Consider the following 20,996-nt stretch of genomic DNA (forward strand, 5'->3'; position numbering starts at 1 on the left):
CCGCAATTGTTTACGGCCAGTGTTGCGTCGAAATGTCAAAGAATCAACAGGCAAGTCGCAGAAGGCTTTGCGTACTTAGCAATATGACTCTGTGAGGCTGATTTTGCTGGTATATATGTCCGTTATTTTAGGAAAGATAATCTTGTTTATCTTATTGATTAATCGAGTTTTACTCTAAGTAACAAAATAAAAAATATGGATAAATTTACTTGTATAAAAAAATTTAAATATAAAGAAATTACATTTAAATTAAATACATCTATAATGTGATTAATATCTGAAGAGCCCAACTTAAATCTATTACTTATTTTATTATCTTTTACGTTTTTGTTACATGATTTATTTAAAATAGCACATTTATACATTTATCTTTGAGGAGAGATTCACAAGAAGCGGCGCGGGCCACAACGGGGCATTCCGAACTAAATCGCCCGCTGGAGAAAGTAAACTACGATTATAACAGCCTTATACTTATGCATTGAAAATTGTACCTTATTATCATTTTACAAAGTCTGAAATGGATCGAAATCGAAATCACGAAGTCATGGCACTACAGGTGAAGTAATACCTGCAAGCTGTTAATGGAATTTGAATTTAGAATCTAAATTTAAATATAAGCAGGTTCTATATGAGTATGTTAGAAATATGCGTGATTGAAGATTTAATTAACGTTATTTATTATATATACATCATTTACAGTAATTTAATTAAGTATTTAGTTATTTTATATTATTTAAAATTTAAATCTCAAACAGTATAAGTATTTCGAAAAGGCTTGATTTGCCGAAGTTCGTTATTCAGTCCATATAAAAGATATCAACGCGCATAAAGTTTTTTTTAATAAATTCATTTAAACGCAATTAAACACATATTTGCTTCAAATTTATTTATTGGTAGAAATTAACATGATAATGAATATATTTTATAATAGAGTATTGAATTTTGTTGGATTCCTTCGAAAACTCATAACTCCAGAATAGAACATATTATATAATATCGATAACAATGTCGTTAAATTTCATACAATATTTTATTGCTTAAAACAAAATATTTATTCAAAAACAAACAAAATATTTGCCGATGTTTTTCACTAGGCGTTAATTGAGATCCTTATTTATTCTTAAAACTAAGTTGGTAAAATAAATACTATGTGATTGCATTATTAAGAACTATCTATACAACATTTTACATTTAACCACTTTGTTTTACTTTTCTTCTGATTTTTGACAATTTTGATTTTTGTGTGCATCATATAAAATAATTTTTCTTGTTACACAATTGCTATAGTAATAACGTCAGGAACGATTTTAATCATAAATGCTGACTTGATGCTCAGGGCTACCATACAAGCATACATTGCCATGTCGCGAGTGCTTTACCTATCTAAGATTTAACACCCTCTTTTGTTTAAAAACGTTGAATCGGTTAGTAAATACTTAATCCTGTAAATTAGGCGCGCTTAAATCCGAAATTGGTGAAAATTTTATATAAAAACTTCCATGTATTTAGAAAGAAACAAGAATCTTAAAGATCAAGCTTGAAACCTATGCTGAAACCGAAAGTTTTATATTTGCTACAGTAGCTTAATTATAATTGTAAGCCTTATATAGAATTATGTCAAGTACATACCTCAAACAATTAATAAGCCGAATGAAAGAGGCTATTCACAGAAAAGGGAATCTTAGTGTGGCGGCTAGTGCAATTTCTAATTTTTGTGTGTATTTTTTTGTGTCTAAAAATGCGTAATAAAGATTTATTTTTTCTTATTTTACGTAAATTATTCGCACATCTTTTAAATTAATAACAGTAAACCAGTTCGATATTTTTGTACTTTATGCTGATTCCGCTTTTTGTTGTTGTGAACAGATTTCGTGTTGTAAAACTAGTTGGTGCTTACTCTTCGGCTGCAAGAGGTCTGTACCCCAGGTCCACTGTAAATAAAATTGAATACAATTAATACTTATACAATATAACATCCCGCCCGAGAAGGTTTCATGTGATCTCTTTAACAATATTCGTTAAATTTCAGTAAATACATGGGTTATTGCAATGAACTACACGTACCTTTTTTAATTTCACGATTTAATATACTTTAAAGGCAACCTAATAACATTATATTTGTAGAATATTACTACCTACTACTAAGACAATAATAACCATATGAAATCCGCTTGAATAAATACATTATTATTATTATATAACTTTCATCATAAATCACACTACGTGTAAAAACCGTATATTTCTACTATCGCATTGAACTTTTAAAATGCGGTCATTTTCATTTTATAACCTGAATATACTGAGTAATATGTTTCCTTATCTATATTATTTGATGATTTATAAATTACAACTCTTGTTTATGTGCATAGAACGCTAAATCGGATAGTTGTGATAGACAAGTTGGGTACAAAAAAAAAGAAATTTCGGCTTGGAAGATTAGGTGAGCAAAATTATTAATAGTTGATATTTCCATAAATATTCTATTACAAGGGGCTGGTAGGAGCACTGCATTTTCTAAACATGTAATATCTTTATAGCTTTAACTGTGTTTATAAGGTGGAAATTGTGGGTTAGTGAGAATCATTTTGGGTGTGTACATAGCACTGTTATTAACACTGAGCAGAAACCGATGGAAACAGATTATCCGCTCCAGATGTTTCCATGTTCATCAAGAGTGAGTGAGATCATTTACGAAAACTGTCATGAATTTGAAAGCTTATAATTTAGAAGTAATGTAGAAGATTACAATGAACTTACAACGAGAACGGCAAAAGCGAGACCGGTGAAGTACCCAGCGAGAACATCACTCCAGTGGTGTTTGTAGTCTGTTACACGTGATAGGGCCGTGAACCAACTCAACATGACAGCTGAGAACTGGAGGACATGGCGGAAGATCCTTGTGCTGCGCCAGACCATCCGTTTTTCCAGGTAGAGCTGAGAGTTGAGCAAAATTAAATTAACATCTATTTATTGTAATACAATTAGATTATTTCATCAAAATGTGACTGATGTAAGGTGGACAGCGAACGTATTAATTTATAAATATAAGAATGCATTGGTGTGCAAGGCTAAAACTCAAGAATGGCAGAACCGATTCCATTAATTATGATCGTGAAGATTTTGGAAGTGCAGGAAATGTTTAAATGGAAACATAAATAAATACATAAGTATATTTTCCAATAAAAACTTCTCGCTGGAATGTATTTGATGAATTTTGTTTTTTTAGAAATTATAAAACTTCAGTTATCATTATTGAAACCTAAACATGGCAAAAAATATAACTACGATATTTGGTCTGTTTAAAAAAAACACATGACACATGTGTAGGCGATACGAAGTTCACCGGGTTATAGTTATTAACAATTTTAACCTCTGTAGTTCTGAAAATTTTAATTTTCTTGAAAATTTTAATTTTCTTGAAAATTACTCAATAAAATTATTTAACTTATATTGTTTTTTAAGAAAGTATTGCCTCAAAGGACCCTTTATCCCGGACTATTAACAAATATACTCACAGCTAAATATATCATAGTATACGCTGACAATGAGGAGTGACCACTTAAGAAGGACATGTGCATGTCATTGAACTTATCAGTATAATTATTGCCAGTACATTCGAACTCATGGCTCTCTATGTAACGATGTTGCCACTGTGACAAACTGCAATTAACATTTGGACGGCAAAGCTGAAAGATAAAATGTAAACCGTTTTGAGTTTTATTTATGTTGGGAGATTTATCAAATGAAATTTATAATCAAATTTTTTGACAAAGAGTTTATTTATTTATATATAGACTAAAACAAACACTATTAAATACGAATTTGTATACCAATATAAATAGAGCTACAAATTTGAGGTCTGGGCCTCAGATTTATATATCTGTTCCGTGATCATTTCTAGAAGGTTTTTTTCGTGGGGAAATGCGTTACGCATACCCTCCCGCGGCACGGTTGCCCGGTGGTGAAGTGTTATGTGGGACTCCCCACTGGGCATACCCACTAAAACCCCACGGCGCCGAAAATTCCCTTTCCCAATTCCCAAAAAAACCCCGAGGCAGGACACGGTAACAGCTTAGCCTTGTTCGCATCCAGACACGCGATCAGCCGTTAAAACTCACGGTCCTCTGAGGCCATTAATGATGTCGAATGGACCTTCGCTCAGAAAGGCTTAAAACTTGTAATAGTAGGTGATGAAGCTTCTTTTAACTATCATCCCTAAGGTCGTAGGTTCAAACCCGCGCTGTGCACCAATTGACTTTCTTTCTATGTGCCTTTCTTTATATCAAAGCGTCGACGACGTGGGTCAGGCGCAGGAGGCTTATCACCTACTTGCTTATAAGATTGACAGAGAATATGAAACAAGAAACAAATACAGAAACCTGAGGCCCAAACTTGGTATTCATTTTTAATAATTTTATTATCAGTTATTTAATATCAGTTAAAAACATAGAACTATGTTCACATATTTACATAATAGCAAGCTTTATTACTATAAACATGATATTTATATGTACTGTAAATAAACTTCATAAATTTAATTCTCTAAATATTTACTTTATCTTTATTGAGAAATTATTAATTAGAATATTTACAATATATTTAACCTACAGAAATAAAAATGATTAAATTTATAACAAATTTAAAAAGTTTAGTTCCTGTAAACGTGTAAATTGACTTCCAGATTGAAAATCAATTACTTACATCAAAGAAATGAGGTCGTGGTCTTCCGATGACGTTCTTCGCAACATTTGTAGTCAGCTCAACAAAACAGATCCCATATGAGAAGCAAGCAAAGACGCAATAGAATCCTCTCATCCACAAAGGCAGAGGAAACTTGAAGCATGGCTCATCATCTTCTTTCCGAAGTAACATCCATTCGCAAAATAGAATCTGGAAGAATAACTCTCTTAAAATGACGAAGGGTCGCAATTGTATATTTTTTACTTTGAGTAACCGAATAAATTAAGAACAAATATTCTTTTTTACAAACTGGTACACTCTTTGTATCACAAATATAAATAACATCAGAACGACAGTGTGACATTACATATTTTATTTATTAAAAGTTCGTTGCAAGTATACAGAAATGCAATTAAAATATTTAAATTAACAGGAGAGCAACTGGCGCCCGTATGGCTTTCAAACGATCTCTTCCAGGAAACCAATAAGAGAAAAACTTAGATAAGGTGAGCGCAAGAAGTGCAAAACTACTTAGAAAAAACTAATGAACCAAACCAAAAGAAAAAACTAATGAACCAAACCAAAGCAATTGAAACATGCAATAGTTTATTAACTTTTTACGCTTACGCTTTTTACGCCAAACTAAATTTGATAATTGTAATGACATCACATCACATCACAGATATTAGTTATAAAAAGTTTTCAGTTCATCTCTTACCGCTATAGCGGGGAGGCCTATTCCAAACAGTCTCAGCATATCGGTTGAAACCGTGTCAGGTTTGTAGGGGTACATAAGGCTCTCATCGCCGCAGAAGAAACCACGTTTAAATCCCTGCCATACATCTCTCGTTACAATTACCAGCGCAATCACTGGAAATATAAACATTTAATGTTTTAAGTTATTATGTTTAAGGTTGTATCTCTTGATCTACAGAACGGGTTATTAAAGTCCTTTTACCATGAGAAGAGCACGGTATTTGTGAATGTCATAAGTAATTTTTACTCAAGTACGGCTAGCACATTTACAAAGTAAGTCGGAGAAAAAAAGTCCAGCAAAACCTGTCTTAGGAATGCTGAACGAAAGATGTAATATGATGGAGTTCTAGAGAGAAGTTTTTAACTTAATTTTGAGGTGACAACGTCTCATAAATCGATGACAGCCGCGCACGAAATACGAACTAATTGTCCCATTACGCTCATTGTACGCTTGCGCCGCATCTATCTCTTTTTCACTCGATTGGCCTGTGTTAGTGATTCATTCCTTCTTCCATAAACGTATGCAAACATTTCTTCAATGTATTTTTATTAAGTTGTCACGTTAAATTGGGGTCACCGGTACTATCTACCAGGCGCCAACTTAAATCTTTATGTAGCGCCTGCGCACTTTAAGCCCACGGCTCAAGTGACTCGAATCGAAGTTGTTAGAAAGATTTTGTATAGCTCATTTTCGAAATAAGAATTGAATTTCCATAAAATAATATTGCTATCACTACATATTATAAAACAAAGTCGCTTTCTCTGTCCCTATGTCCCTTTGTATGCTTAAATCTTTGAAACTACGCAACGGATTTTGATGCGTTTTTTTTAATAGATAGAGTGATTCAAGAAGAAGGTTTATATGTATAATAACATCCATTAAATAGTGGAGAAGTACTGTTATTTTTGAGGTTTCTAATGTGATGCCGTAAATAATTATTCCGCTTACATTGCAAACGCAGGCTGAACCCTACGAGTTATATCAAAATGCACTAAGTATTGTACACATTGAAAAGGTCTACAGAAAAGTCCGTGATGGTATATGTCTATGTCTTATGGATAACCCACATTTTTATATACAACGTTTACAGATTTTCTGTAGTGTATTTAGTATTAGCATTGCACCCGTGCGAAGCCCGGGCGGGTCGCTAGTCGTGTAGTATAAGGTACAAAAGGAAGTGGTATACAATTATAATACAACAATTCTATAATAAGATATTCTTATCGGCATACGTATTAATATCAAACGAGGAATCGATGCATGACTCTTCCTAAGATTAATAGTAATTTGTCCATGACAGTATTGACCCCAAGCAAAGATATTTGTATTCTATTCCTAAATATGTAAAACGTGTTTAGTATTGTCTTTTATTTACATAACTTTTACACATTTAAAGAAAAACACTTTTTTAACGGATTATAGATATGTATTATTATATTTAAACTTATAATTATTTGTACATAATTTTAAATTTAAACCGACGTTTCGCGTGCTTTACAGCGTGCGTGGTCACGGTGACTGAAGACAAAGGTGTTAAATGTCAAAAAGTATTACAGCTGCAGAAAATGTTGTGTTATCTGTATTTATTTCCCCGGAGTTGGTATCGACTAAAAGATGTAGGGTTTTTGCAGAAATTGCTCACGGTGTCCTCCATTTTCGCGGGTTGTTTATTTTGAGATTTTAATTTGGATATTATTGGATCCCAGGTGTTTGATAATTTTAGGCCGTCCTCTCTATTGAAATTGGCGTGTTTTTTGATTTCAATGGCTTCCCAAGATTGGTACGCGAAGCCATTGAAATCAAAAAACACGCCAATTTCAATAGAGAGGACGGCCTAAAATTATCAAACACCTGGGATCCAATAATATCCAAATTAAAATCTCAAAATAAACAATACATATCTATAATCCGTTAAAAAAGTGTTTTTCTTTAAAACGTGTTTATTTTAGAGATCATAATATAATGGTTTGAATGTCTTCATCTACGAGTACTATCCATTGATATATTACAAGTGTAATTTTGTTGGACGATTTTCATAATCTTAAATTAATACTTATTTAAAATGATATATTTAACACAATCTTCCAACTAAACATGACTTTGGCTATAATAATAATGAGGTTTAATTTTCTATTTAGTTTTAGTAATTATAATTTTATTCATAATGATTTTTTGTGGCGGATTGTTTAGTTATCCGTTGCTAGCTTGCTTATATTCTAATATAATTCATTTGTATATGTGTGTAGCGCCTAACAGTCAATGAATGTTGTGTTACAAAAAAATTTAACCGAAAAGTGATGCAATGATTAAAAACATAAAGTTCACTACTACTGTGAACTACTACTAGAAATGAACATGAAATGAAATAAGTGCCTGAACGCACACATTTGACTATATATACATGTAAAACCTTAATGTTGTCTTTATATTATTATTATAGCCTTTTTGATGCGAAAAATATTCAATAATAGTTTAATTGACAGTTACAAAACTCATTAACATTTTGTAATGGATTTTTTTGTCAATTTTCTAATCTATGTCTTTACGTAGATAGCAAAATAACTATTTATTTTGCTCTTTAGAGTGGTAATAAATGTTTTATTGTAATACCTATTGGAAAACTTAAATAAATATTGTGTGTAACATTTATAATTTGTTTATATTTTGTTACATTTCAAATAAACAAAAATACAATCAAATCAGTTTATTTTTATAATACAACGTGTTAGAATTTGTAAATATTTAAGTAAAAAATACCATTAATCTACTTATTATATTAACACTAGATCAATTATTACAAATTTAAAGAAATAAGTATGTTTCTTATACTCTCAACTTGTATAGGTAATCACTTTTAAGTCAACTAAATTAGTTTTCCTAAGGAGAAACCCGATGAAAATTACTTTTGACCAGACGATTGGTAATAATTTAGTGAGAGAAAATATAATTTCGCTTTCAGAGTTTGTAAAAAATGCATGAATAACATTTTCATATAAAGTGAAAATTATCACGCACACATAAATCAATTTGTAGGTAAAATTGCTTACTAATCCGAAACAGTTATGGCGTTGGTTCGATCTACTAGCTAAGTGCCATAAGCACTGAGCCAAGGAGTGACTAGAACCATCAACTTTGCGATTGTGGGTTATATACCCAGCTGTGCAATAGATCATTCATACCATGCCTAAGAGCGAAAAAATCGACAGCGTTTCAAGACATCAATAAAGTTCTACAAAGAAACAAAATATAGAAATCTGTGATCAAAATGCGTTAGTGTCTGGTCATCATTACCATGTTACGAAGGCAGGAAATATTGTAATCGTAATGTTTTTAAAAATTCAACGACAAGTGGAATATAGACCACAAAAAAGGTTTTAAGTGGCGTAAAATACCACGATTACAAAATCATTATGTCGCTTCATATGTGTTTGGTGAATTTTAATTTTATGATCTAAAAGACGAATTGTAATTTTTGTATTTTTTTCAAGTTCTTGGATTTCGTTCAACCGGGGTTTGATGGCGGGCGAAAAAGGTTAATTATCTACTTGCCTATCAAGAAAAAAATAGAATAACACATTTAAGTACGAATCATATCACATTCAAATATATATAGAAATTAAAAAAAAAAAATTTTCAAATATATTTATTTGTAACAACTAAAAAACGAATAAATGCGAGGAGAAAAATATGATGAGTGATATTATTTTATAAATAAATATTTCAAAGTATTATTTTAAGGTTTGGAATTAGGAATATACTAAAATGTAAAAAATAAATAAAAATAAAGAAAGTTCTAAGATCATACTTAAAGGAATTTTAAGCTTAACACAGGAATATATTTTTAACTCACGTGCACAAATACAAAAGCAGTCGATAACGAATTTTCTCAGCATATGCAGAGATCTCTCTTCTCGCGACATCTTGACGTACACAGAGCAGATGGACTGAGCCAACCATTCCTCGTACGGTATTTATGTAGCTGGTGCAAGATTACTATCTTTATTAGGATGATGGTTTAATATTCGTCCTGTTTTGCTTACTGACGTAAAATATTTTTCGTGTTACTTTATTATCTATTTTCAATAGTATTCTAATTTTATTTCTCCTGTATCTATCACACAGAATAATTCATTTGTACCATAAAATAAAATACGAAGGCGAGAACAATTTTGGTTGAATAATTCACAAAATTAATATATGGGGTACATACAAGCACGTAAAGCTTCGGTATAGATGTATATATTTGAATTAAAAAGTACTCTAATAAAATTGTTAAGTTATAGTATCTTCTAATAGTGTTTTTTTGTGGCCATAAATAATAATTTGTTACTTTGAGTTTGTACGGATGGATTTTTTCATATTAATGCACCCAATGTTACTCATATAGATTATTAATATATAGGGTGTCTTTATGTATGTTTTATGTCTGAATTTGGGGCTTACTGGTAATCAGTGCAGTGGTAATTTTTGCTTACAATTAAATCATCATCACTCTAGTAATGGTGGTAATAACATATATTATGAATTGGTATTGTCATAGTTTATTTTTAACTGTATTACTCGTAATGTTTAATGCAGAAAAATTCCACTTTTAAAATGAATTGTTTACGTTATTATCATTTTAAAAGCCAGAAAAGAATAAACAGAAAAATGTATGCGTGTTATTTTTAATGTAATGTTATCGTTTAAATTTAAACCGAGTTTATTAACCTATTCGCAATTCATGTAGTTAACTACATATATGTTTTATCTGAATAATATGTATTACTTTAATAATAACATGTCAAATGACGTCCGTCCCACAAAAATAGCGTATTTACGCTGATCTAATTGATAATAAATATATGTAGGTTAAAGTTATTGAATAGTTTTATATAGATTTAATTTTATTTTTACATTGTTTCAAAATACCTTAGTAAAACCAGTTTAAAAATTTTCAAGTATTTTTTATAGTTAGAATGCTCATTAACAAACTAAAAAAACGAAGGTTAGCAATTTATTGTCTCCGTGTATCGAAACTAGATCCTTTCTTATTCGAACAAATTGGTGACGGTAAAATTATTACTGATGATCATCAATTATGACAACTTCTGAGTGATTAATATTTTCTGCAGCAATATACTTCGTTCGTTACAGCCGGTTGACGCCCATACTAGATGTCAGTACGATCACCTTCCCTCCACCATCATTTGTACACATATTGGAAGCTTGGCCAACGTTTTGACTCGGGTATACACTTGGGCAAAGGATTCAATAAAATCAAATCAAATCAAAAATCATTTATTCAAATAGATAACACAATGTACACTTATGAACGTCAAAAAAAAAATACATTAAATGAATCTAATCATTTACTGCCAGTTCTCAAGGGCGTAGAACGGAAGAGAAGAACTGGCAATAAACTCTCCGCCACTCTTTTTAATCGCCAAGTTTTTTTTACACAATGTTTATAAGGAGCTGCAACCATTACACCATGTATCATCAGTGTCGCTGAAATCAGTGGCTCTACAATATTTTTAAGTAGGCCTAAGATTTATGTATATATTTCATAATCGATTAAAAAGGCAAGTGTGTTTCAGCCATCGTCACCGTCGACATGGGTCGGCTTCCTCACGATGTTTTCCTTCTCCGTTTGAGTGAATGTTAAATGTGCACATAGAGAGAAGGTCCTTTGGTGCGAATGTACGACCTAAAAGCTAACAATCGGTCGCTGAAGGCGGCCAACACCGCTCAAGAGGAGGATGCTATGTAATAATTAAAATTAATTTTATACCAATAGAATTACGCAAAACTGTGGTCAATAGCTAAATGATACATTCAGGGCACACCTGTCACAGATAACTAATCCGTGGCAACAAGTGTTTTTATCACAAAAGTCCACTATTACATGCGAGAAAATAGCCGCAATAGTGTGATTCGTGAGTTGTGGAGGCGTGTTCGCAAGATAATCGTTATCAAGAAACACATGCGCCGCATGTATATTTCGAGTAGCGATTTTTAACCAAATGACATTAATATGGCAAGGAAATGGCGTGTTTTAAAGCAATTACTAAATGTGATCACAGACTTGCATACATAAGAGGTTGTGGCAGTGGGTGATTAATATTTATGAAAAATTAAATTAGGGCGTCCAGTTTTTTTAGCGGCCCAATCGTTGAAATAATGTAATCGTAATGTTATTTTTTATTGGATAGGGGGTAAACGGGCCGGACGCTCGCATGATGTAAAGTGCCAATGCCAGAGGTCTTGCGAGTGCGTCAACAGCTTTTTAAGTATTGAGACGCTCTTTTCGTGACCCTAAGTCGAATTGGTTTGAAAATACTTCAGTGGGCAGCTGGATGCACATAGTGGTGGTATGGTGGTTCGCAGCAAAAACTGCCCCAAAAAATCCCTCAGTAGTGGAACGACGGACGTCGAGGTAATACGGGTGGAATTTCGTATTCTGCCTCGACGTCCGATAATGAAACTCAGATGCTCAGATCAGTTATTAATCCGAACAATTCCTGTAATTTTAGCCATACATTTTGAACAAGATCTTAATACTATGAAAGATTAATTTGTTTTTACAAGTTCAATAAATTGTTTATTTGTGAACATATTTATTGGCCTTTATCACCTTGGTGTTGGAGTGTAAAAGCGTATATAGCTGTTTCTTTCACTTATAACGCTGTAAAAAAAGACAGCGATAACTTTATATCTCTAAAAAATAATCTAAAGAAAATTAAAATTTATTACCATCGAATGAACTGAAGTATAGAAACATATTTATAACTGACATGGAGTAAACACACCAGCTGAAAAGGTAAATGAAATCATTAACAATGTGTAACCGACCTATGAATACAATCAATATCTGATGTTAATTAAAACAGCCGTTATAATTACAACAAAATTAACAACCATTTTAAATCAGCCATGCTTAAACCAATTCTCAACTATCTCTCTGTATATCTCAAGAAACCGTTGCATTTAGTTGAAAATAATATAAAAATGGTTTACATGGTATTTTAATAAATCACCACTAAGCCAAGTAGGTTGAAATGTGTTTGCGTATATTTAGAATACATAAATTACAAATGACGTCAACAGTAGATAAGTAAGTGATGTAACATTAATTTTGTTTAAGGAAACTCTTAATAGATAATATAATATATATCGTTCTGTATCGGAATAATGATAAAATGCTATTTTTAACTATTTCATATATACATTAAAAATCTTATTTAATAATAAAATTATAAAAGAAAAATTTACAAGTTTAATCAACAGCCTAGTCTCGTAAGTAAATAGCGCTGTTTAACCAGCGGCCTGAAAGATGTTTAGCCAGTTGATGAAACAGCTAAGCAGAGGATTAGGTTATTCTTACAACTCAGGATTTTGTGAAATTTACTCAATAAATAGTATTTGAATTTATTTCTCAGCAAATTAAGAATTACTTTGAAGTATTTTAGTATTCGCAAAAAAATTGACCTATTTTAGCTGATCTGGACTCCATCCTATTAAGGGGTACACAATGTAAAAGTTCCAAATATTTATTACTTATTGTAGGATAAACACTATTGTTGCGTTTTACGACCGTCAGATAGCGCTATTCGTCATGAAACGCGAAGTTTCTTATGGAACTTTTATCTTCCGAATAACTTATGTGTTGCATTGCTATTTCTTACTTTTTCCATACATTGTGAAACTGACCATTAGACTGGTAAATCAGTCACTGTATATAACCTAAATACAATAAACATATGTTATTCCATCCCAAGGAATAAATAAGCGCTCAGAAAGTTTTTGATGTGAGGTTTGCTAAATATTTCTACGAATTTCAATTAAAGCACTGTAAATGCTGTAAGTCATCTGTCAAAAGATCACTTCTCTCCAATTCCTTCTCTTTGTTTGAGAAAGATTCTTGCGTTGACGTTCAGTGTATGTTTGGAATATCATGCAGCATCTCCAATTGTGAAACTAATACTTATTTTCCGGAAATGTTGGTAAGACTGGGACTATGAGAGCCAAATAATCACACTCAGCGAGGCAAGGTAAGGTCGCGATTGCAAGCTCGTACAAATGGAAATGGAAGCAATGTTTAATTAATTTACTATAATTGTTTTAAATATTGTAGTATTGTTTGATGATTTGCTTTTTTAAAAGAGTACCGAGAGTTTTTTACGCCGGCATTTTCTCTCGGCCTACACCCTCCGTCTTCTTTGCCGATGAGTACGGATGCCTACAGGTTCGAATTTAATGACGAGGAATAACTGATACCTTGATGATCTTATGTTCCAAAATAAACGTATTTTATTATTTTTATAATTAGGCGGGTCTTGCGCCTCATTAATACTATTGCTTGTGAGGCTGATCTAATTAATTGCGCACTGATAAAACCAATCTCAACAATAAAGCACAAATATTATGCGGCAATATACTGATAGTAATACGAGTATAATGAAAGTACAAAGGTCGCAAGTTCATCCCCTACGCGTTGGTGTTATCTGAGCGGAAAAGCTAGCCGTGCATTTAATTACATCCTAATTACATTATAATAATAATTACTAATTGGTAGTATATTTTATTCCTATATAATTGTTTGTCGGTATCGCATAAGATTAGATTTTTTCAATAAAAAATAAAATAAATCAGTGGCGCTACAACCTCTTTAGGTCCTGGCATCAGATTTCTGAATATGTTTCATGATTATTTTTAAATCTATTAGGCAAGTAATCTCCAAAGTAGCCTCCAGTACCTGACACACGTCGTCGACTTTTTGGGTCTAAGACATGTCGGTTTCCTCACGATGTTTTCCTTCTCCGTTCGAGCAAATGTTAAATACGCGCATAGAAAGAAGTAGTTATAGTCTATTGGTGCATAGCCCGGGATCAAACCTACGACTTCAGGTATGAGAGTCGCACGCTGAAGCCACTAGGCCAACACTACTCATTAAAAAACAAAAATAAGTTTTATTTATTAATAGTGAATTTCCTTGTTTGTACTTTACAGGACACATGTTATAATTTTGTTACAAGAAGGATCACTTAGGCACATCAATGTTGGACGGCTTTAGTATAGTTAATTCTATTCTTATACAATATTTATTATATTTATTTTTGCTTTGACCTCATGTTGCGAAAAGGACAATAAATACAATTTGGTAAACCTCCAGTGATTAGTTTCATTCTTTAAATGTCCCGGTAATTTATTATTAATTGTATCTAGCCTATTTAAGCTATAAACTTTTTTAGTGACACATAAAATATCATAGTGTCTTCAAAAGGCCGTTTCAAAGCCAGCATAAGCTTTTAACACTAATTAAAAACTACTCAAACCGTAGTTTCGAGAAACTTCCCGTCTTGTTGAGCTTTGGTGGTAATTTCTTATCCAATGTTTATTTTTATGTAAAATATTGTTTTAATATAATCGTTTATTGTATTCAGTCTTAATTATTACGCGTCATTAATACAGGTCTTGGTAGGAATTCCGGTTGGGTCGAAGGCTCGGTGAGCCATGACGTACGACGCTCGACAATCTTCGGCTTGTACAAGTATGCGAACTGAAAAAAAGTTTAAGAGGTATTAGAAACAATATATATATATATAATTATATAAGTACATGTATATTTTTTGTTGTAGCTTTATTTGACATTTTGTATATATTGATACTAGCTACCCCGGCGAACTTCATTTCGTACTGTGATTTTACTTAGCCTAACTGTTTAGTACATACCAAAACGGAACATACCAGAGACTGTTTGGTTGAAAATTACGCAATGAAATTTCAATTCAAAATTCAATTTCAAAATTAGTCCATAATAGTAAGGGAGCCCAAGAGGGGATTTCGGTATTTACTAAAGCGCGGCAGATTAATATACAGGGGGATACCTTGTACCCGGTTAAGTACAAGGTATGCCCCTGTATGTATATTAATCTGTATACAAATGCTTACAGTAATTAGCGCTGCCACCGCTCCAACTGTGAACCCGACGGCAACGTCACTGGGATGGTGCATGTTGTCTACCACACGGGAAAGACCCACGTACCACGCGGCGAGTAGAACAACAAACTGTGCCACGTGACGCAACAATTTCGATCCGCGCCATCTAGCGCTCACTTGTATGTACAACTGAAAATAAAACATTTACCTAAATCAATACAAGAAGCATGTTGTGTTTGACTCAAAGAAAACGTTGTTTTTAAATTGGAAACAGAGAATTGTATTCTATGTCTTCAAAATATATATTTTTTGTAAATAAAAATATATTACGAATTTATTCGTTATTATGTTTTTTATTATAATAAAAAACTTTAATATATTTTTTTCTTTGGTTGGTTAGGTATTAGGACAAACATTTAGGTTCTAAATCTAGATCTTATTCAATAGCCTAAAGAGCTATTAAACTATATTAATAGTATCTATACTATATTATGTCCTAAAGTAATAAATATAAAGTCACATACTATGAAGAAAACGGCACAGTACATGGAAAAGCTGGCGTGCGCACTGGGGAAGGAAAGACGCATGTCTTTCAATTTTGCTGCACCCCCTGCGCCGGCGCAGGAAAACTCTGACACGTAACCTTGTCTGGTAGTACTCAAGATCGAAGGCACACATAGCTGTAAAGAGAGAAATTATTAAAACGATTATAAAAACATAATACATAATTATTTATTTCACAGTAGTTGTCTGAATCGCGCGAAAACGACAATGTTAATGCAACGAAGTATCAAGTGTGTAGTTTATGCAAAACGGACCAAATTTGAGACTAGTTGCGGAAAATGAGTCCACCTACCTACCTACGAAGTGTTAATAAATAATAAATAAATAAACTTTACTAAACTAATTGCTGGACCTGGAGCTACCCTTCCACTTGACCACATTCAACTAAGTTTAATTCGAATCGTCGACGACCAGTCACTTTCCATATGCCTTGACCCCTTGGCGTTGCGTAGAGTGGTTTCTCTCTGCATCTTCTGCCGTATCTACCTTGAACAGTGTTCAGAGGAGATGTTTGGACTAATACCTGCCGCTGAGTTTCATCATCATCAAGGAAGAATACAAAATACCATTCGTATCACCTCGGCTTCCGTCGTTCCGCAACTTAAGGCAGTTTTGGCTACGCACCACCGCAATGTGGAACCAGCTGCCCATAGAGGTATTTCCGAACCAATACGACTTAGGGTCCTTCAATAAAAGATCGTACCAATTCTTACAAGGCCAGCCACGCACTCGCGACACATTTTTCAGGTACATACTACCTAATTTAATACGCACTTCAAACCTAAATTTAGAAGAATTTTATTTTCAAAATTGAAGAATCCAGTATAAGAAACCAACTTGGGTTATTTTCATTTGTTTTTGATATTGGTCAGAGTTTTGAAATAGTGCTTCAGGAAGAAAATCAATTAGAATTATTAAAATTGTAATATCACACAATTTGATAAAATTTATATAATAAGTACTGTGTGATAAAGACACTTATCAGTGTCTTTAGTATTAACATATATCGTACGAAATTCCTTAATTCAAATTATAGTATTTTGTAATAAGCCGCTACGAAATAAATTTGTGAATTTTTGTATATCTTTATCAATTACGAATACGTACTTTGAAATCGGTCAATTGCTTTTAAGTATTACACATACATTGAATTTGGGATTGATAAGACGGGACTTTCCATTTGTAAATTGTATATTTCCGTGATTCATGTTGGTGTTGTAAACCATCTTATTTTTGAATTCTACGGATGTTATATTGTATACTTAAAATCTCGCATCAGACACGATGCATTTTATAGAATTCTATTTTGTCATAGGCAAATGGACTGGCTTCACCTGTGTCCTTCACGATTTCTGGATGTAACCCAAAGTTTCATATTCTATATATATTTACATTTCTCAGCCCGTACTAGATATGAAAGTTATAGGCCGCCTTCAGTTTCGACTAAATTATATATTAGTGTGGAGTTACCGCGTTTAGACACATATTAGGTTCGCGATATGTACTGCCTAATTAAGCCAGCCTAGCTCCATACAGGCTTCATGGAGCAACCGTACTCGGCGGACAAGGCGAGCCGTTGGAAGCGCTCTAGTTTTGAGATTGTCATTCGGGGTTCCGTCCTCGGCCCCAAACCAAGGCTCCACAAGTTAGCATTGGTCTAATAACGGCAGTGTTTAATATTTATGGGATACTGTTTAACGCGTAGCATCTTTTTGCATTAGTAGTCGATCGATGCTATATCGAAGTCCATACTGAAATATTACATGGGATGGTTCACTTAAATACAATGCTTTTATGTACGCAATAAATATTTGGGTGCAGTACTCGGTACAGAAGCCTAGAGTAATGGTTCTATACGGTTTTGTACTTACATCAAAGAAATGTGGTCTCAACCGTCCAATGACATATTTGGTCATGGTGACCAATAGTTGTTGACAAGCGGCCCCAAATGTGAACAACCCAATGGCCACATATGACTCCCACACCCATCCAGGAATCTCAGTACCGCAAAGTGACTTATCCGAGACTGACTTGCCCTTGATATTTCGTATTATTTCAACAATTAGTATCTGAAAAATTGAAATAATTTCAATAATGTTCCAGCGTTTTCTCAAGAAATTTTTTTGTATAAATCTTTTTGAAACTATCAATTTTAAAGTACGCTATTAGCAGGGTCAAGTCAAGGTCAAAAGATTATTCGATCCATATTGGGCGAACCAGTAGTGTTTTCACCTGAAATCGTAAGTAAGCTACTGCAAAGTAAGAAATATTTTCCTTTTCAATTAAATTTGCAATGGATTTGGTATTCCTTAATAAGAGTCATTTTAGAGACAAACTGAAAATTATTTTTTTAATAACTCAACTCTTAGCTAACTCTGCTAAAGAATCCTTAATTGTGGAATATGTTTGTATGAATACTTTGGCAAAAGTATTTTAACGAAGATTATATTATGGATTGGCAACTTACAGTGATGATTAATAAAGCAAATCCAAGGCCTGCAAGCAGAGTTTCGGAGATAGCTTCTTCTTTAAACGGAAGACTAAGTGACTGATCATTTTGGAAATAACCTCGCTCATAAGGTTTGGCCCACAGAAGCAGAGCGAGCCAAGCGAATCCAACTGAAATAAAACAATATATTTATGACAATTTATTATTAGCAGAGACGGCCCTGTGCGACGCTCCGGACGGAAGGCCTTTTTTCTTTGTTCTTAAAAAGTATATACGAAATTAGGTCTGCTTGTTTCGTTTAGATATATGTCATAATGAATTTCTTCAATTATGTATTGACTGAAGAAATTAGTTTAGCTTTATTTTAATTAGTCATCAAATCACATTCAAAAGCTTAAAAAAATAGTTTCGATATTTTTCAAATTTTCTTGGGTTGTTGCGCGAGGCCCCGGACGGTTGCCCTGTTCACCAAGCCCTAAGGCCGACAACCTAACAGCGCAAAATTCTACATTTAATGAAATGATTACGCCTTCTGTGCCTGATACTTTTAATTTCAATATATTCTGGTTTCGCTATTATACTTTCCTCCAACAAGCAATTTTCGTTCATCACCAAAACAATCTGTAGAGAGAAGTTAAACACGCCTAGAACGAATTAAATAGCAACTTTCTCTAATTGACTTTGCGAAATGAATTACGGCACAGCCAGTTCATGAAGTATATAGTAGAAATATATTTTAAATATTATTTGCTCATTAGTGAGTACTTTCTTTTTAACAGTTAGATAACCACAACAATTGCAATGACTGGCACTCTGTAATAACTATATACGTAATGTAATAGCAATACTCAATTTTAGAATAGTTACGTTGCTCGCCAACTCACCATTAGACAGTATGTGAGTCGACTAAAACGTCGCCATATTCTAGAGCTAGAAGATTGGCAGTAGCTCTAGGCAGAAGACAAGTAGATGCTTCTAATGGGAAGTCACTCAGACCACAGAACAAATTCGCCCATAGCCTTAGGGCTGATTGCAAATTACCGCAGAGAAAAAAAAAGAATTGTGACGTAACGCTTTAGGGACATCTAACAGAACAATAAATATCGCATAAGTATTGAAATGAAGTTACGTGGTACCCTGGCTGAATCGTTTTTATCTAACCATTGTAGTGTAAAGAATCTGTTTTCTCAACTTATCATTGAGCTGTAACAACCTTGGATTAAAGAGAAATCAAGGAAATGTTTATGAACCGTAAAAATAAAATCGTTAAATTAAAAAATAAGTATATATAGAAATATATAGAAAAACAGATTTTACAGTTGAGAAACTAAATAAAGATTGCGAAAACCATAGTATAGACTATTTTATGTGATACACATATAAAAACACAGACCCTAGTAATCATTACGTACATACACAATATATACTTACGGTATGCCGTATAATATTCATACATATTTAAAATAAATAATATATATTAGTTATTACATTTTAAGGTTGGTTATTGTTTTTTTTTTGTTCTTTATTTGTATTTATTACATCAGCATTACATTTTTGAATATAAAATAAAGAAATTCACTTGTTTTCTCTCTATGCCAGATTTACTATAATCTTTGTATTTTCTGCTTTATTATCTTCACCTATATTATATTATGTATATTTATTCATAAAAGTATAATCAGAGTAACACCGTTTAAAGCAAGGATTTGTATTTGTATAGTATAAATAACAATATAACTGAAAGAGTCAAAAAAGTTAAGCTTAAGTTAAGTGCTATTCAAATTATTTTTTTTTGATAAAAGAGGACGCAATTGTCCTTAAGAAATCCAATATCAAAGTACCTACTTCAAGTCAGGTTATATTTATATTATTACAGTAATGTACTCATGACTAAAGGATTTTTGTGTTAAATGTGTACCTTATAAAAAATTTGTAACACAGAAAATAGGAAATTATAATATGTCTTTTAAGCAAACGTAAATTTAATTATGTAATTATACAGAATATTATTGTCAGCGTATAAAAGTAATACCTGCCCGAAGTACTGCAAATTTAACATACTTCAAAGGTACCATTTAGGGTTTAAATACCTATATTTAAAAACTAAATTGTTTTTTTATCGAGAGAAATTTAATTTAAGCTAAATTTGTATAAAACATTGTTTTTTTTTAAATAAGGTAGGTTAACTAAAATATATTATTTATTGCTACTTTAACTAAATTATGCATTAAGATTCTTCTCATACATGTGGCAATAAAAGTTACAATTCTAATAACGAATTCAAACGAAATGGAAAACTCACCGATCAAGAGAGCTATGACATCTAAACAAATTTTTATTAACAAATTATGTTCCGACATTTTCAAGATTTCCAAAAGACACAATTAATTAACACAATCACGAGGCATAACAATATATTCCATTTGACAGAAATCGCCCAACATTGATTATAATTCAGCAAATTTATCTAGGTGCGCGCTTTGGAAACAAATACGTACTGATAAAGTGAGATAATGCGAACATAAAACAGGTGAAGGTAGATGTGATTCATTTAAATTATATGTCATCTGTCATAATAAAGAGTAATACAAAGTGTAGGTAGTCGAAACGATGAGTAATATTCTT

At 32.5% G+C, this 20,996-nt stretch overlaps 2 protein-coding genes across 2 annotated transcripts; both read right to left on the reverse strand.

Moving 5' to 3' along the window:
* Positions 1–1,209: 1,209 nt before the first annotated feature.
* LOC110999943 (putative phosphatidate phosphatase) lies at positions 1,210–9,386 on the reverse strand. The gene is made up of 6 exons (XM_022269237.2): positions 9,288–9,386; positions 5,399–5,550; positions 4,702–4,890; positions 3,516–3,686; positions 2,758–2,934; positions 1,210–1,931 (listed from the first exon to the last, which is right to left on the reverse strand). Exons 1-6 carry the CDS (start codon positions 9,355–9,357, stop codon positions 1,833–1,835), a joined length of 858 nt encoding a protein of 285 aa, XP_022124929.1. The 5' UTR covers positions 9,358–9,386; the 3' UTR covers positions 1,210–1,832.
* Positions 9,387–14,834: 5,448 nt separating this feature from the next.
* On the reverse strand, positions 14,835–20,888 carry LOC110999923 (putative phosphatidate phosphatase). The gene is made up of 6 exons (XM_022269214.2): positions 20,674–20,888; positions 18,390–18,541; positions 17,794–17,991; positions 15,883–16,038; positions 15,371–15,547; positions 14,835–14,978 (listed from the first exon to the last, which is right to left on the reverse strand). Exons 1-6 carry the CDS (start codon positions 20,729–20,731, stop codon positions 14,865–14,867), a joined length of 855 nt encoding a protein of 284 aa, XP_022124906.2. The 5' UTR covers positions 20,732–20,888; the 3' UTR covers positions 14,835–14,864.
* Positions 20,889–20,996: the final 108 nt, after the last annotated feature.

The sequence above is a fragment of the Pieris rapae genome, chromosome 1, assembly GCF_905147795.1.
Source record: "Pieris rapae chromosome 1, ilPieRapa1.1, whole genome shotgun sequence".
NCBI lineage: Eukaryota > Metazoa > Arthropoda > Insecta > Lepidoptera > Pieridae > Pieris > Pieris rapae.

Bases quoted from the DNA above. Each gene is read 5' to 3' on its own strand.
- LOC110999943 (XM_022269237.2), bottom strand. From the start codon at position 9,357: ATGTCGCGAGAAGAGAGATCTCTGCATATGCTGAGAAAATTCGTTATC. The intron at 4,891-5,398 runs GTAAGAGATGAA...TTATTCTTCCAG, and splicing joins TAGGCCTCCCCGCTATAGCG to ATTCTATTTTGCGAATGGAT. The intron at 2,935-3,515 runs GTGAGTATATTT...CTCAACTCTCAG, and splicing joins ATACTATGATATATTTAGCT to CTCTACCTGGAAAAACGGAT.
- LOC110999923 (XM_022269214.2), bottom strand. From the start codon at position 20,731: ATGTCGGAACATAATTTGTTAATAAAAATTTGTTTAGATGTCATAGCT. The intron at 17,992-18,389 runs GTAAGTTGCCAA...TCAATTTTTCAG, and splicing joins TTGCTTTATTAATCATCACT to ATACTAATTGTTGAAATAAT. The intron at 14,979-15,370 runs GTAAGCATTTGT...ACTTTTTTTCAG, and splicing joins CGGTGGCAGCGCTAATTACT to TTCGCATACTTGTACAAGCC.